We start from the raw sequence: 15,529 nt of genomic DNA, 5'->3' as shown, positions 1-15,529 counted from the left end.
GACACGTCACCTAGGAAAGGGCGGGGAATAACAAAATCTCCCAGCCCATTTAAAAACTCCGAGTCCCCAAAACCCTCTCTCTCTCTCTCTCTCTCTCTCTCAAGTCTCCAACTCCCACCTTTCTAGAGAGAGAAAGAAGACCAAAGAATTCTCTAAAGCTTAAGGCTTTGTGTTGCAAGTAGCAACAAACAGATGATAAAATGATTTGTGTGGTTGTTTGTCTGAGGTTTTTAGCACAAAAGGAGCTCTGAATGTCACCTCAAAAAACAAACACACAGACAGACAGAGAGAAAGAGAAAAAAGATTAATTAAAATACAAGTTTTGTTTTTGTTTATTTTCACTCCCACATTTAATTTAAAAATTGGCCATCTTAAAAGGAGCCAATAATTCTCTAATATTTTTGACCTCCAAATGCACATGGCTTCTTGGTTTTCTCTCTTTCTCTCCCACATATTTTTTGGTTTCCTTTCCCTCACATGCTTTCCTCCCTCTCTCTCTCTCTCTCTTTCTCTAATTGATTCTTTACCAGTGAAAGGCTTTTGACTAAACAAACAGTTGATGAGATTCCCCAGAGTCAGATCTACAGTGTAAGGCTTTGCTGCTTTGGCCATTCGCAGGCTCTGTTCTTTCTTCAGGTTGCTTTGGTTCTGCCACAAAAAGGTTAGTTCTTGCCAATGGGGTTCCTTAATTCTCTGTTTTGGTCTTAATTCTTCATTTGGGTATGATCTAGTTGTATAATTCTGCAACTTGATCAACCCCATTGGATCATTTGACTTTCTATTGGGTTTGACTTCTTTTTGCTCATGGATCTCGGCTTCATTGTGCCGAATTCGGGTTCTTTTCTTGCCTTTTTATTCAAAATGAGAACATGATTTAAGACTCTGTTCTTTGTGTTGCTATTGGCAGAGTTTTATTTAACTTGGAGTTGGAACTCAAAGCATTAAATAAAAGAATTTATGATTTTGACAGTTTTGTTCTCATCTTAATAAATTAAAACTAAACCAAGAATTTTGCAATGCAAATGTTTGAGTTTAATTGTTTCTTAAATTGAATATGTTTATTTCCAGTGCAGTTCTTCTCTTGAATTGTAGGTTCTTTACTTCCCTGTCCTCCAATGTAATAATCTTGACATTTGTCTCAGTTTTCCTCTGTTATTTCTACATCTAATAAACCCCTGTTCTCTGTTTACTCATGAGTTCAGTGAAAATCCTCAATTTGGTCTACTTTCTTATTTTTGGCATCAGGGTCTTACCAGAATTGGCTTCTTCATACTTTATCTGCCTTAATTTGATTTTAATTTTATCACTGAAGTAGTGCAGGGAAGAGTTGGTATGAATTTCTCAGTCATGTGATTGTTTTTTTTGTTTTAAATTTAATTCTAGTTTCTAATGCTTCAATATGATTCTATGTTGAAATTTATTTTTCTTCTTCAGGTTCTTACAGATTTGTGGTTTCTAACTGTTTCATTTTTCTTCTTGCAGAAATTTAAATTGTGATTTACTGAGATGGGTAGATTGAGACAGTGGTAATTTAAGTGAATTTGATGGTTTGGGAGATGGAGACTGATAATATTGAAGACATGGACATGGAAGTCCTCCCTTCCATGTGGCCTGAAGATATTGGAGCTGATGCAGGGAAGCAATTTAACATAGACAAGCCAGGACAAGATCAAGACATGTTGGAGGAGGTCACATTCATAGAGGAACCAACTATAGTAGATTTCAAGCGTCTCTTGGAGCTAACCAACTATACCGACAAGGGCTCTTCTCAACTAGCATTCCTTGTAAAAAACTGGGAGTATAAGCAGGCAAATGCCGTGCGGCTTCTCAGAGAAGAACTAGACATCCTAAGCAAGCAAAGGCAGGAAGTTGAGCTCAAGAAGTTGGAGATACTGGAAGAGCACCGGTTCGAGGAAGAAAGTTATGGCGGAGACAAGCGCCCCATTTCGATTTTGGATGAAGTTTATGATATATGGCTGGATATTGCTCCGAAGAAACATGACGTTGTTGTTCAGAGCAAGAAAGTTGAGATTGAAGCTGAGTATGATACTGTTGTGTACTGGAAGCAGAGGGCAATGCATTTGGAGAAGTTGTTGGAGGCTAGTGCTGAGAGAGAGCAGATACTTGTGGATAAATTGCAGGAAAGCATTCAAAGTCTTGAAAGGCAGTCATCACCAGTGGAAGAATTGTCCCAGATTTTGAAAAGAGCAGATAATTTCTTGCATTTTGTACTTCAGAATGCACCTGTTGTCATTGGCCATCAGGTAACTGACTGATACATTGTAAATCCTATGTTTATGTTTCAAATGACCTCACTGATCACTTTTTTAATTAACTTTTTCTTGATAATTTTCTGTTTTAGGATAAGGAATTGCGGTATCGTTTTATCTATAATCACTTCCCAAGTTTGCAAGAGGAGGTAATTAATTGCCACTGAAGTTCTTATTCAAGGTTTGATAGGATTGCTGTATAACTTCAATGTAATTTAAAAGGAGGTAATTACTGCCTTGCTTAAGTGACACTCTGACACTAAACCACCTCAAATATATTCTGTCCTTTCTTCTTGCCAGGACATTATAGGAAGAACAGATGTTGAGATTTTTACCGGGGCCGGCGTTAAGGAATCTCAAGACTTCAAGAAGGAGGTTCTGGAAAAGGGGTTACCTGCAAAAAGGGAGATTACATTTGAGACACCATTATTTGGGTCAAAAACATTTTTGATATATGTGGAGCCTGTCTTCAGCAAGGCAGGAGAGACAATTGGTATAAATTACATGGGGATGGATGTAACTGATCAGGTATTAGCATTTTGTATGTTTCAGTGTTCAATTCAAGACTTTTCTTCTGAACACTAAAGGGTATTTGTGTTTCTTCTGCACAAACAATAGGTGAGGAAAAGAGAAAAGATGGCAAAGCTTAGGGAGGAAATCGCCGTCCAAAAAGCCAAGGAAACAGAACTGAACAAAACAATTCACATCACAGAGGAGACAATGCGAGCAAAGCAAATGCTGGCAACAATGTCTCATGAGATAAGATCACCTCTTTCCGGGGTTGTGAGCATGGCTGAGATTCTTACCACCACGAAACTTGATCGAGAGCAACGACAGCTTTTGGATGTCATGTTATCTTCAGGAGATTTGGTCCTTCAACTGATAAACGACATCCTTGACCTTTCCAAGGTGGAGTCAGGAGTGATGAAGTTGGAAGCTACCAAGTTCCGGCCAAGAGAAGTAGTGAAGCATGTACTACAGACTGCAGCAGCATCATTGCAGAAAATGTTGACCTTAGAAGGACATGTAGCGGAGGATGTTCCTGTGGAGGTGAGGTTTTATATTGTAACAAAAATCTATATATCATTGTGTCGTTATCGCCTTTTCATATGCAAATATGTATGTTTTTTATATAATCAGTGTGTTAATTTTAGGTCATTGGAGATGTTCTAAGGATTCGTCAAATCCTCACCAACTTGATCAGGTACGGATCTCGTCGGATTCTTGCAGTCTTGTTGTATGCTTCCATGCAAGGTGGATATACTTGGTTGTGGCTTTAGTTTTTGATAGCTTCTACGTTTGGCAGCAATGCAATCAAATTTACTCATGAAGGGAAAGTTGGGATAAGACTTTACGTGGTATCAGATCCATCTTTGGAAGAGGGTGAAATATGCCCTCAGAAGTTGAATGCAGATCAATCAACTGTTTCAGAAAATGGACTGAAAGAGGATGCTGATCAAGAAGGTTTTCAAGGCGACGGACCTTACCAGAATCATTCACTTAATGATGAACCTAGGACCCCGGCTAAGAGTGAAGTCTCAATGGACGCAGATCAAGAGGAGGAACCTCAAACCACAACGGTTTGGCTGCGCTGTGATGTATATGATACAGGAATTGGAATACCAGGTAATGCTTTAAATGATTCTCTCTATATGAAATCTATTTCTCTGTGTTCTCATTGTGTTCTTTTGCTTTTTCATGTTTCAGAAAATGCTTTACCTTCTCTGTTTAAAAGATACATGCAAGTCAGTGCTGATCATGCTCGAAAATACGGAGGCACGGGATTAGGACTAGCAATATGCAAACAATTGGTAAACACTTCTTCCTATACAGTATAGTTTTTTTTTTTTTTTTATTTGGGATCAAAATCAGAGCAGTAGTTTACTGTAGAGAGTTGACGCCAATCTTTCTGTATTGCCTACTTGAAACATTTGAATGTGTTTGGTGTAGGTTGAGCTAATGGGGGGTCAACTCACAGTGTCTAGCCAAGAACACTGCGGGTCTACATTTACATTTGTACTCCCGTACAAGGTTTCAACGTCGTCTGACCATTCAGATGATCCTGATGAAGTCGTGGATATGGCTAATCATGATGCTGCAACTGATGAAGTAGCCGAGAGCTTTTTCCAGTTCCAACCACGCACTTTGGGGTCTCTGTTTTCTTCTAATGGATCCAGCAGGACCCAAAAGTTGTTACCACACAAGATCGGTTTTAGTGGTTCACATAAACTCAATGGGTTCTCACAAAATTCATACTCATTTCCCCAAAATGACATCATGCCAGAGGAGATGGCTTCAGTTGAAAATGGCTGTTCAGCAATTGATGTTGCTGAGACATTATCTGAACCAGAGAGTTCAGCGAGTCACATCCCCAATCATAACTGCGAAACTCCAGCTCATGCGGACAAACAGGGTCGAGATGACACAAATAATCAATTCCAAGATTCTAGAAATACAGACTCAAGTTATCACGCAGAGCCAAGCAGAGAAGTTTCTGTAGCAGCAAAGATAAGAGAACCCCAAGGAACATGTAAGAGGCAGGAGAAATCCGACGCAGACTCAGGGAGTACTTCATCAAAAATACCCAAATCAACATCAAAACCTAAGATTCTTCTCGTTGAAGACAACAAAATTAATGTTATGGTGACGCAAAACATGATGAAGCGGTTAGGCCATAGCATTGATGTTGTGAATAACGGAATTGAAGCTGTGCGAGCAGTTCAACACTGTAGTTACAATCTCATTCTGATGGTAAATAATTTCCACAAAACTCCCAAGGGTTTGTTGGTTTATGTGAACTCAAGAATATTAGTCTTGGTATTCATGCATTACCTAAATTTTGCAGGATGTTCACATGCCAGTTATGGATGGCCTACAAACTACAAGAATAATACGTTCCTTTGAAGAAACTGGCAACTGGGATGCTGCTGAGAAAGCAGGAATTGAGCTAACCGTGCCTTCTCAAGATGCATCACAAAATGGTCACGGTTATACGCCTTCGGGAAACCGAATTCCAATCATTGCGGTGAGCATATATTGACAGAAGATTTTCTCTTACCCTACTAAATACTAAATACTAAATACTAAATACTAATGCATCATCATATCATGATGCAGATGACAGCAAATGCATTTTCAGAGAGCGCAGACGAGTGTTTTGCAAGTGGGATGGACTCATTTGTGCCGAAGCCCATAACATTCCAAAAAATTAAAGAGCGTCTTGAACAATACCTACCCGATTGAGATAAAACATCTGTTGTTAAATTTATGTTTGTGTACAAAGAAAATGTCAAAAAACAGCGTGCTTGTGCTAGGAAAGTTTTGTAATCAATCAATGTATCATATTCTTCTTCTCAAAACATCAAAACATCATTAGCATCTGGTTATAAATTGTACATATACAACAACAATGCAACTCCAAGAGCACTTGTTCGAAATTAAAATCATCTGTTGTAACTATGCGAAGCTCAGGATAAACATACACACTCCTCTAAAACCCAAATAGCAAGCATATTGCACTACATAATCCAGGAATAAAGATAATCATATCCTCACCAAGAAATAGGATAGCCCAGTATCCAAACAGTACAACATGAACTAGAAGAACGACGAAAAATCACTTATCTTTGGTGGAGACGCCGTATTTCTCCTGCATTCTGGCGATTTCGTCCTCCTTCTTCTTGGCGTCAAACTTCTTGCTCATCTTGGCCTGCTGGTAGTAGAGAACGATCAGATACCGATTAGCGACGTTGAAGCCGGAGAGATGATCCACCGCCGTTTTGGCGTCGTAGATGTCTTCGTAGACGACGAAGGCGGTTCCTCTGGTGTCCTTGTTCGTGCCGATGCGAATCTGTCGTATGGCGCCGTACTTGCCGAATATGTCGTACATCTCCTCGCTGGAGATGTTGAAGGGGAGGTTGCGGACGTAGAGCACGCGGTTGACTTCCGGGGGAAGACGGGTATTGACCTTGCGGAGACTGATTGTGCTCATATTGGTTGTGGGGTGTTTGGAGGATGGGAAATTGCGAGAAAGTGAGGGAAATTTTGGGTCTTGGGTTTATGCTGTGGAGATGGAGAGAGCTGTTTTTGTTACTCCGTGGGAATGTTAGGGTTTGGTAGAGTCAAAGAGGAGTAAAGAAGAAGGTGAGATGACAAACAAATAGAAGGTGATGCTGAGTAAATATGGGCCTATGGTTATGAAATGGGCTGCTGCTGCTTTCGAAAATCCAAGAAACAAATATTATGATTTGGGCCTAAAGCTTGATGTAACTTTTGTGGCCCATTCGAAAACACACTTTTTGATACAAGCGATACAGGAAGATGGGAGATTCGAACACAATACCTTCGGTGCAACTATTATTAACCACTTAAGTTACAAGTCCCTTCAAACTATTTCAGGAGATGATTCGTCAGTTGTCAGTGTCTCTTGCGCTTCATAAAACATAGAACTATCTGGGGAAATGTTGCTCGGTGAGGCCTTAACTGCATCTTGCGATTGACTTGTAAATTTTAAAGTATGACAGGTGAGATCTTTTTCATTGAAAGTTTGTAACATGGTCAAAATGTTTCTCCATGTAGAGGCCTCTGAATCAGCTGGGTGCATCAAGATGTGCCCATGTAATTGTCTGTAAATGAAGGAAGCTATAAATATGATGAGAGCCAGTATTGATGCCACCCCAGAAATGAGGAAGAGGACCCAAAAGCTTTCAAGGCCAAGACTGTTGCTAGAAACTTTGGGGCTATTCAAGTCTTGACAAGTTCTTCCTTCCTTGAACCATTTTTTCTCAATGTCCAATATCCTCTCTGTTCCAGTCACTTTTAGGATTGCCTGTGAAACATCCGGTATAAGAAGGGAACGTTTTGGAAACAGCTGCAAAGTCAGTCAGCAAATTAATTAAACGTACAAATATAATGTTTTTGATTTGGCTGAATTTTTTTTTTTGGAAGTATAATTCTTAGAAAGAGAAAAAAACTGATTTGACTATATTGGACTAGACCTCGTTGGCTTCTCCGTTTCTTTCATTAAAAAGGAGAGAATAGATGTATACAAAGAGGGGAGAGATCTTACAAAGCCAAAGCCATCAGTTTTAAAGATAGGTCCAATCATGGTATATTTAGAACAATATTTTGCAACAAAAAGCTTCATGTTGGGGGCTTGATCAACAACAGCAGCAACACCACCCTTTCTACTTCCTTTTGAAAGAGCTTCATCAATTTCCCACACAGTTCTAAACCCCTTAATCTTGGATTCATCAAAACCTACCGGTGCCAACTTGATGCGAAGGAGGGCCACGAGAATCGTTGTTGATTCGATGTTCAAGAACCCAAACCACAAAACCAATAAAGATGAAGAAACAACAAGTTGTTAGCCAAAGGTCCCATGTCCAAGGCTGAAGGAAAGCCCATGCATTTTTGCTCCTGTTGTCTCTGACTGGCACAACCATTACTACTCCAGCTTCTGTGTATGGCATTGTAAAGTCTACATATGAGGACCTATCTGCACTAATTGTTGTATCCCCCACCACAGCATCAAACTTCTGTCAAGTAAACATGTATATATACTTGTTATCATCTCAGCAAAGTTTCTAGCCTTGGATGCAAATCCTCGTTGGATAAAAGAAATAGAAATATTGGTAAGGAATTTTACCCCAAGATATATTTGATAGCACAGATCGTCGTAAGAGCCAGCGCTGGTGCCATCAGGTTTTGCAAAAGGAATGAAGTCGAAAGGAAGGGTGAATGCTAATAATTCCACTGCAGCCTTGAAGACGTCCATGCTGAAGCCAGTGACATCCGTCGTGTTTGTGCTAGGATTTTTGGTTACCATAACAAACTCAGTAAAACCAACCTTCACAGGAACTCCTATTCTCAACTTCTTACCGTCTGTCGGGACTTCCCATCCCTTGGGAACAGAGAGTGAATCTCCAGGCCATATGACCGGTCCAAGAACATTGGAGCTGAAACTTGATGATGAATTCAAAATGTTCACCAGTCCATTTTGGGGCGTCCAAAATCCAATTGTTCTTGCTCCTCCTCCATTTATATTAACTATCCGAAAAGTTGATGATTGGCGTTGCCTATTAACAAGGCTGAAATCTCCAGCAATGCCTTTGAATCTGGTGAGAGATAAGCCATAGGAAAGTTCTGGACCATGTTGAGAGACCGTACGAGGATCTTTCAAGTCGAAGGAACAAGTAGGATTCCTCTTTTGTAGTTCAGAGCTTGTATACCCAATTTTTTCAACTGCCATGGCTAAGGCAAAAATCATGCCCAAAGTCCAAAATAATCCAATTCAGCAGCAGTGATGTTTGGATAGTCCTTGTGGAATTGCTGTTTCCATCTTGGGATGAACCCTTCGAGCTCCACTGTCCATGGGACATGAATTTACACTCCTAAAACTTCTTGCATGGGATTGAAGACTGAAGAATGATGAGTATATACATAAAATAGAATTTTTTTTTTAAGGTATAGCCGACCGGCTATACTCTATAAGTATAATATTTCAAAGGTATAGCCGTGCGGTTATACCCTATAAGTAGAATTAAAGATATAGCCGGGCGGCTATACTCTATAAATTGAATGTTTTAAAGGTACCGCCGCGCGGCTATACTCTATAAATAGCATATTTTTAACGTATAGCCGTGCGGCTATACACTTTAAATAGAATATATTAAACGTATAGCCGCGCAAATAGACTGTATAAATAGCATATTTTAAATGTAAAGCCGTGCGGCTATACTCTATAAATAGAATGTTTTGAAAGTATAGCCGTGCGGCGAGACTCTATAAATAGCATATTTTAAACGTAAACGTAAATACCAAATTTTTGTGAGATACGGCTAACTCACCCTAAGGCTGGTTCATAGTCCAAAAGACACTAGTTCTGATGCATTGAATTTTCACCTTCTCTTGAGACCTTTTGTATCTTGAAATATGTGGGGGATTGTTGGAATTTTTGTGAGTATTTCAAAATACAAAATTATTTTATTACTTATTTTATGTTGAATTTATTTTTCCAGATTTTTGAGTGGTTTGATTACTTCTTTAAAACTGCAATTATTTTGTATATTTATAAAATTTATGACCTGATACTTTTCTATTAATTTTGAGGCCCGTTAGCTTAGATTTATTCATCACTTAAATGGTCAGAATTTTGCAGTTTAATACGTTTTGTTTTCAACAACCATTTATGTACATTTACTTTTGGGAATTAATTGGTTGATTATGTTGGGCAATTATTGCAATACTCTACCGTTGGATTTTTAGGGCATTTATTTTGCCTAAAACAATTTTAAGACCCAACCTCTAATGGGAGGGAGCCAGCTCCTATAAATACCTTTTGAGAATAGCTGAAAAGAAGAGAAATTAGATAGACACATTTCTTCATTATTTTCTCATCCACATTCTTGAGTTTGTGTTCCAATTTGTTTTCTTTTATCTTGGGAAAGATTCAAGTTGTTCATTTGACCCAAGTATTGTGAGTGTACGCTTATGAGGATCATAGGTTGTTGTATCCTGGAGGGTAGGGCGCCATACAACATTGCTACACCGAGACATTGTCTCCGAGGGGCGAAATCTACTCTTAAGGACAGTGAATTACACGCCTCAACCTAAAACTATTATTCTACTCAAGTATCAAGAAGAACGATCTTCTACATCCCAAAAGATAAGTATCTTGCTGTAATTTCATTAATTTTATTTAATCTACTATATCAATGTAAATTATAATTTTCTAATATATTTTCTTTGATGTTTTGTAGGAAAAGTAGCATCCATAAACCAAATTCTCCAACATCATCTATTGTTGAATAAATAAAACCACTCTATTGTTCTTCTAAAAAACCCAACAGTTAGCCAGAGGTCCCATGTCCAAGGCTTAAAGAAAGCCCATGCATTTTTGCTCGTGTTGTCTATGACTGGCACAACCATTACTACTCCAGCTTCTGTGTATGGCATTGTAAAGTCTACATACAAATTACAATGCTCTATCTGCTCTGATTGTTATATCTCCCACCGCAGCATCATGGTTCTGTCAAGTAAATATAAACTCATTATCATCTCAGATTCTCAGTAAACAAGTTGAAAGAAAAAAAGCTTTTAAAAATTTTTGATACAAAGGAGGTTAAGAAACTTTACCCCAATATATATATACTTGATTGCACAAATCACTGTAAGTACCAGCGCTGGTGCCATAAGGTAGAGAGCATATGGAAAAACATCCAGTGCAGCCTTAAAGATATCAATACTGAATCCAGTAACCTCTGTTGTGTTAGTGCCAGGATCTTTAGTTACCTTAACAAACTCAACAAATCCATACTAAGAAATATTCCTATTGTCCACATGGTGATTGGTTGTCGAAATATGTGTTCTCACAGGACCCGTTTTGCATTCTTCATTTGAGGCATTGCTGGTCCAATTGTGGATATATCAGTTTGTTTGCCCCTTAAATTTTGGACCTCCATTACTCTGTAAGCGGGGTAGAATTCTTCTTAAGGACCACGCAATTGGGCCTTGGTTGAATATTAGGTGGGCTCTTAATTAGGATTTTCTTGTTTAATACTCGTATTATACACATGTATACGAATTTTTCAATAATATTTTCATTTTTCGTACACGTATTAAAGACTCAGTAAAATATACATTTTAAAAAAAATCAAACATTCAATACACGTGATTAAACAGAAGGGAAGAAACATGATTACAAATACAAATTAAACAGACCCTAAGACCATTTAGAAGGCCCATTGACCTCAAAAATTCAAAAATAGATGACTAAGCCCAAAACAGAACTAGCCAATTGACTACATCCTTATTATTTTCCATTATATTGAGTGTTACCAAATTTTCCTTAATATTTAAAGAGTATAGCAGCGCATCTGTACTCTTAGAATATATTCGAATATTTTAAAAGTATAGTCGCGCGGTTATAATTTTAAAATATATTATTAATATTTAAAGAGTATAGCCACGCGGCTATCATCTTTAAATATATTCGAATATTTTAAAAGTAAAGCCGTGCGGCTATACGACACAAAATGGTTTTCTTTTTTGTAATTAAGTAATATCTTAGCCTTTTTTTAAAATTAATAATTATGTTTTAATTAATATTTATTTAGTGAATAATTAGTATTTAAATATTTTACTAATTTAATAAATTACTTAATAAATAGTAATTAATTATTTAAAATTCTTTTGTGGACTTTGGTTTTTATTTTTATTTATACAAAATTAGTTTGTTTAGTTTAATGTTTGCAATTAAGTAATATCTTAGCCTTATTTAATTATATTAATTATTATTTATGTTTTAATTATTCTCTATTTAATGAATACTTAGTATTTAAGTATTTTAATTTCATAAATTACTTAATAAATACTATTTAATTATATTTACTTATCTTAAATAATTTTGTGGACTTTAAAATTATTTTTAATTTCCAAATATATTTTGAAAATAGTTTCAATTATTAGAAAATTATTTTAGTATTCCAAAAATGGATTTGAGCCTCCAAACCCTAAATCCAAGTCTCAAACCTTTCTCAAGCCTCGAACCCTAACCACAATACTACTATGGGCCACTTATGACTCGATTAGGCTTGGATACACACGTAACTCAACCTAGGGTTGTACAATTAGAGTTTCGATCTCAATATACGGTTAGTACGACATAACCGGACCTAACCCTAGTTAGTTGAGGGCGCCTTGAGGTAGATTTTAAGAAGTAGTTTGTTATCGGAATTGCGACAAAATTCTCTTGCCCAAAACAAGCAAATTGATTAAATCATATTAGTTTTGAGTGCTGCTATTTCCACCCACTTGTCCTATTTTTCCACCCACCTTATATTCTCACCCACCATGTAAATTTGAAAAAACACAATCCTATTTTTCCACCCACCTTTATTCCTAAAATACCCTTTCTTTATTAATTGAACCAAAACCCAGAAATCAAGCAAAAAAATTTAAAAAAATAACCCAAACAAACCCAACTACCCCTTCCTATTCTTCTTCTTCAATTACAATTCCAAAAAAATCTCAAAAGACACCCTTTAGTCCCAAGTCCCTACAGCATGCCCTTGCTTTCATTGAAAGCATGCTAACCTTCAACCCCCTGCCAATCCAAAACCCAATAACCCTTTGAGTTATTCAACCTAAAACCATACCAAATAACAAACGAAAGAAAAATAAAGAATTCATTCATTCATAGGGGTGGCTGTCGAGAGGAGGGAGGAGAGAAATAAGGAGAAAAAAAAGGAGAGAGAGGGTGGATGGGTGCGTGGGGAAGATAAGACAGTAGGGTGGGTTTGTTGAAGAGGGAGAGAGGGGAAGAGAGAGAAGAAGGATAGAGGAGGTGGGGTTCGGATGTGTGGTGGGTGGTGGGGTGGTCAGGGTTTCGTCGGGATGAGGGAGAGGGGGGGTCTTAGAAGTCATTTTACAAAGAGGTAAATTTGTCTTTAAAATTTTGAAGATAAGGTGGGTGGAAAAATAGGACAAGGGGGTGGAAATAGTAGCACTCTTAGTTTTTGAAGTTAGGATCCAATCCACTTTACCAAAGTCAATATTGGTTTGGATTTTGAACACCCCAAACAAAGTTTTGTGTACTACATACGCTATTCCAAGAGGGGAGAATCTTTTAATTGTACGATCTTGAGCTGCTTTAGGATTCTCTGCATTTCTTGAATCGTGACAAGCTCAGAAGTTGCAGGAACCATCTCCGGAGACGCTTGATGAACTGAGGGTGTTTCTTGCTCTTCAAAAAATACAGAATTAGTATATGTGTGGTTCCAATCATTGTGGACTGAACTTTCTTGGCAACGGCAGCTGCTGCTCGGTGAGGCCTTAACTGCGTCTTGCGGTGGACTTCTACTTCGAAAAGAATGGAAGTTGAGATCTTTTTCATTGAAAAGTTTGAACATGGTAAGAATTTTTGTCCATGTAGAGGCTTTTGAATGTTGACAATTTCTCTCTTCCTTGAACCATTTGTTCTCAATGTTCAAAATCGTCTCTCCTCCGGTCACGTTAAGGATTGCTTGTGAAACATCTGGTAAAAGAGGGGAACGTTTTGGAAACAGCTGCAAACAGTGCAAAGTAAACGATTTACACTATTAAATGTTGAATCGGGGAATCGGGGAATCAAGGTATTCTGATTTTGAGTATTTGATTACGAATTTTATGCGTTTATCAAAGAACTGGAATTATTATAATACCCATTCTTGATAAGTAAAACATGCTATTAGTTTATCAAAGAACTCTTAAGAAAGGGTTTATATATGTTGGCTATGTATGTAGAGGAGGAGAGAGATCTTACAAAAGCAAATCCATCCGTTTTAAAGATGGGTCCAAGCATGATATATTTAGAACAATATTTTGCAACAAAAAGCTTCATGTTGGGGGTTTCATCAACAACAGCAGAAATGCCACCATTTGAACTCCCTTTTGAAAGAGCTTCATCAATTTCTTCCATAGTTGTAAAGCCCTTAAGCTTGGTATCCTGAAAACCTACTTGTTTCAAGATATCGTAGACACAAGTATTCTTTACGCAGCCGACATGTTCCTCCGTCCTTATCAGATCCTTTATATCAGTAACACTTGGTTCGAGTTGTTGAACTGTATAAAGGGACGCTAGTTGGCTGTGTAATTTATTGTCAGTATTAGCACAACAAATATCCACACACTCACCACAAATCTAGCCAAGTTGCTAACAACTCTCTCCCCTGTACAATGCATGCACAAGAGATGAGTAGTGGACGGTGACCTTGAGGTCTTGGAGGAGACTGACAGGAGGGCTTCCTTCATCATGATTTTCATGGACTGTTCCCATGTTTCACTTAATTTGGCTTTTGAGGGATGTTTCTATATATAGAATATCTATGTTTACCCTTTTTATGAGAGTAAAAATGGATAGATAGAATTATCGTTGTTTTTTTTATAGTACAAGCGATAATCTAAAGTACAGGGGCAACGGTTTCTCACACTTACGCACACAATTAAGATGCCATAGGGGTTCGAACATGAGACCTCTGGCCCTTTTTCATTGACAATTATATCTTTTTTATTTTATTTTAAGGGATATGATTTCCCCACTTCCCTTTTCTCACACTTTTTTTTTTTTTTCTGAAACCACGAGTGGTCCTGGATGGGCCCCATTTATGGGTGACACCTTTAAGCCTCAACCACAACCCAGACTAATCCCCGCTCACACCGGGTCAGCCCGTAAGGGGTAAAGTGCTGGCCAAAGTGGTGACTCCATACGAGAGTAGGGATCGAACCCATGACCTCTCTTAAGGAATGAAAGTGCCGAACCACTCACACCAACCACCTTGGTTTAAATCAGCTCACTTTTTTAATTAAGAGGTATTTGAATAATTTATTTTAGATTCCCATGTAAAAGACATTCATGCCGAAGTCGAGAAATTATTTGACCATTTAATTATCATTATTAATATTTAAGAGATCTAGATAACTGAATATAAATAAAAATAAAAAAATAAAAAACTAAAATTCCATGCAAAATACTTGTACAAAAAATTAACCAAATCAAAAATTATTCAGTTGTCTAACAATAATGAAGGTTGCTTCTTAATTGAAAACCGTGGGATCTGCCTAACTTTTTCATAAATATTGAAGTCACAAGTTGAAAATCGATCTGGACCACTATTGCCAAACAATTTCCATAAATGTTCACAACCAAACCAACACAATCAATTAAGATTGAAGGAAATGGAATTATAAATATTTTTGTGGATACAAATAGCCATATGCTCAATAACTTTTTATTAGCTAGGCTAGGCTGGGGTGCCCAATAATCACTTGATTGCATGCTAAAAGCTAGATAATTTGGCACTCTAATCATAATCTTCAATGCCAAACGGTATTTTGGTATGCCAAGTTGCCAACTCAAAGGGTGTTACTCATAATCTGACTTATTATATATCCAAAAAGAAAAAACACTTTTACTTGTACAAAATTCATAGCCCAAATTCTTATTCTCTAAGGCTAACATGAATTATTTTTGTGTTCCTTGCTGGCATATCCAAAAGTGAACCGATAATCTAAAAACTCCCCAAAATTCATATATCGTGGAAGATATCATGATTTACAAGTTATTTTATGACATGAAATATCACTCCTCTATGTTGATTGTCAATATTTACATTGGACAAATGGTAAGTAAACTATTTTTGGCGGTTCACTTTATTGCTTGTAGTGTTTTAGGGGAAGGAAAATAAATGTCAAAGTAATAAAAGGAGAAACACTTCAATTAG

General features: G+C 37.5%; 2 protein-coding genes and 1 pseudogene across 2 annotated transcripts; 1 reads left to right on the top strand and 2 right to left on the bottom strand.

Moving 5' to 3' along the window:
* The first annotated feature begins 106 nt into the window (after positions 1-106).
* Positions 107-5,876, top strand: HK5 (histidine kinase 5). Its single transcript, XM_021949601.2, has 11 exons — positions 107-661; positions 1,483-2,264; positions 2,363-2,419; positions 2,571-2,798; positions 2,889-3,320; positions 3,425-3,474; positions 3,577-3,896; positions 3,978-4,081; positions 4,221-5,021; positions 5,116-5,295; positions 5,388-5,876. Exons 2-11 carry the CDS (start codon positions 1,545-1,547, stop codon positions 5,511-5,513), a joined length of 3,018 nt encoding a protein of 1,005 aa, XP_021805293.1. The 5' UTR covers positions 107-661; positions 1,483-1,544; the 3' UTR covers positions 5,514-5,876.
* On the bottom strand, positions 5,590-6,416 carry LOC110749491 (splicing factor 3B subunit 6-like protein). The gene has a single exon (XM_021949602.2). It carries the CDS (start codon positions 6,259-6,261, stop codon positions 5,887-5,889), a length of 375 nt encoding a protein of 124 aa, XP_021805294.1. The 5' UTR covers positions 6,262-6,416; the 3' UTR covers positions 5,590-5,886.
* Positions 6,417-6,654: 238 nt separating this feature from the next.
* LOC110749461 (glutamate receptor 2.8 pseudogene) lies at positions 6,655-8,678 on the bottom strand (annotated as a pseudogene).
* Between the last annotated feature and the right edge of the window lie 6,851 nt (positions 8,679-15,529).

Source organism: Prunus avium, chromosome 1 (assembly GCF_965620075.1).
Source record: "Prunus avium chromosome 1, drPruAviu1.hap1.1, whole genome shotgun sequence".
In the NCBI taxonomy this organism is placed as follows: Eukaryota; Viridiplantae; Streptophyta; class Magnoliopsida; order Rosales; family Rosaceae; genus Prunus; species Prunus avium.
The sequence above is the reverse complement of the archived record's forward strand: the minus strand, read 5'-3'. Positions and strand labels throughout refer to the sequence as shown.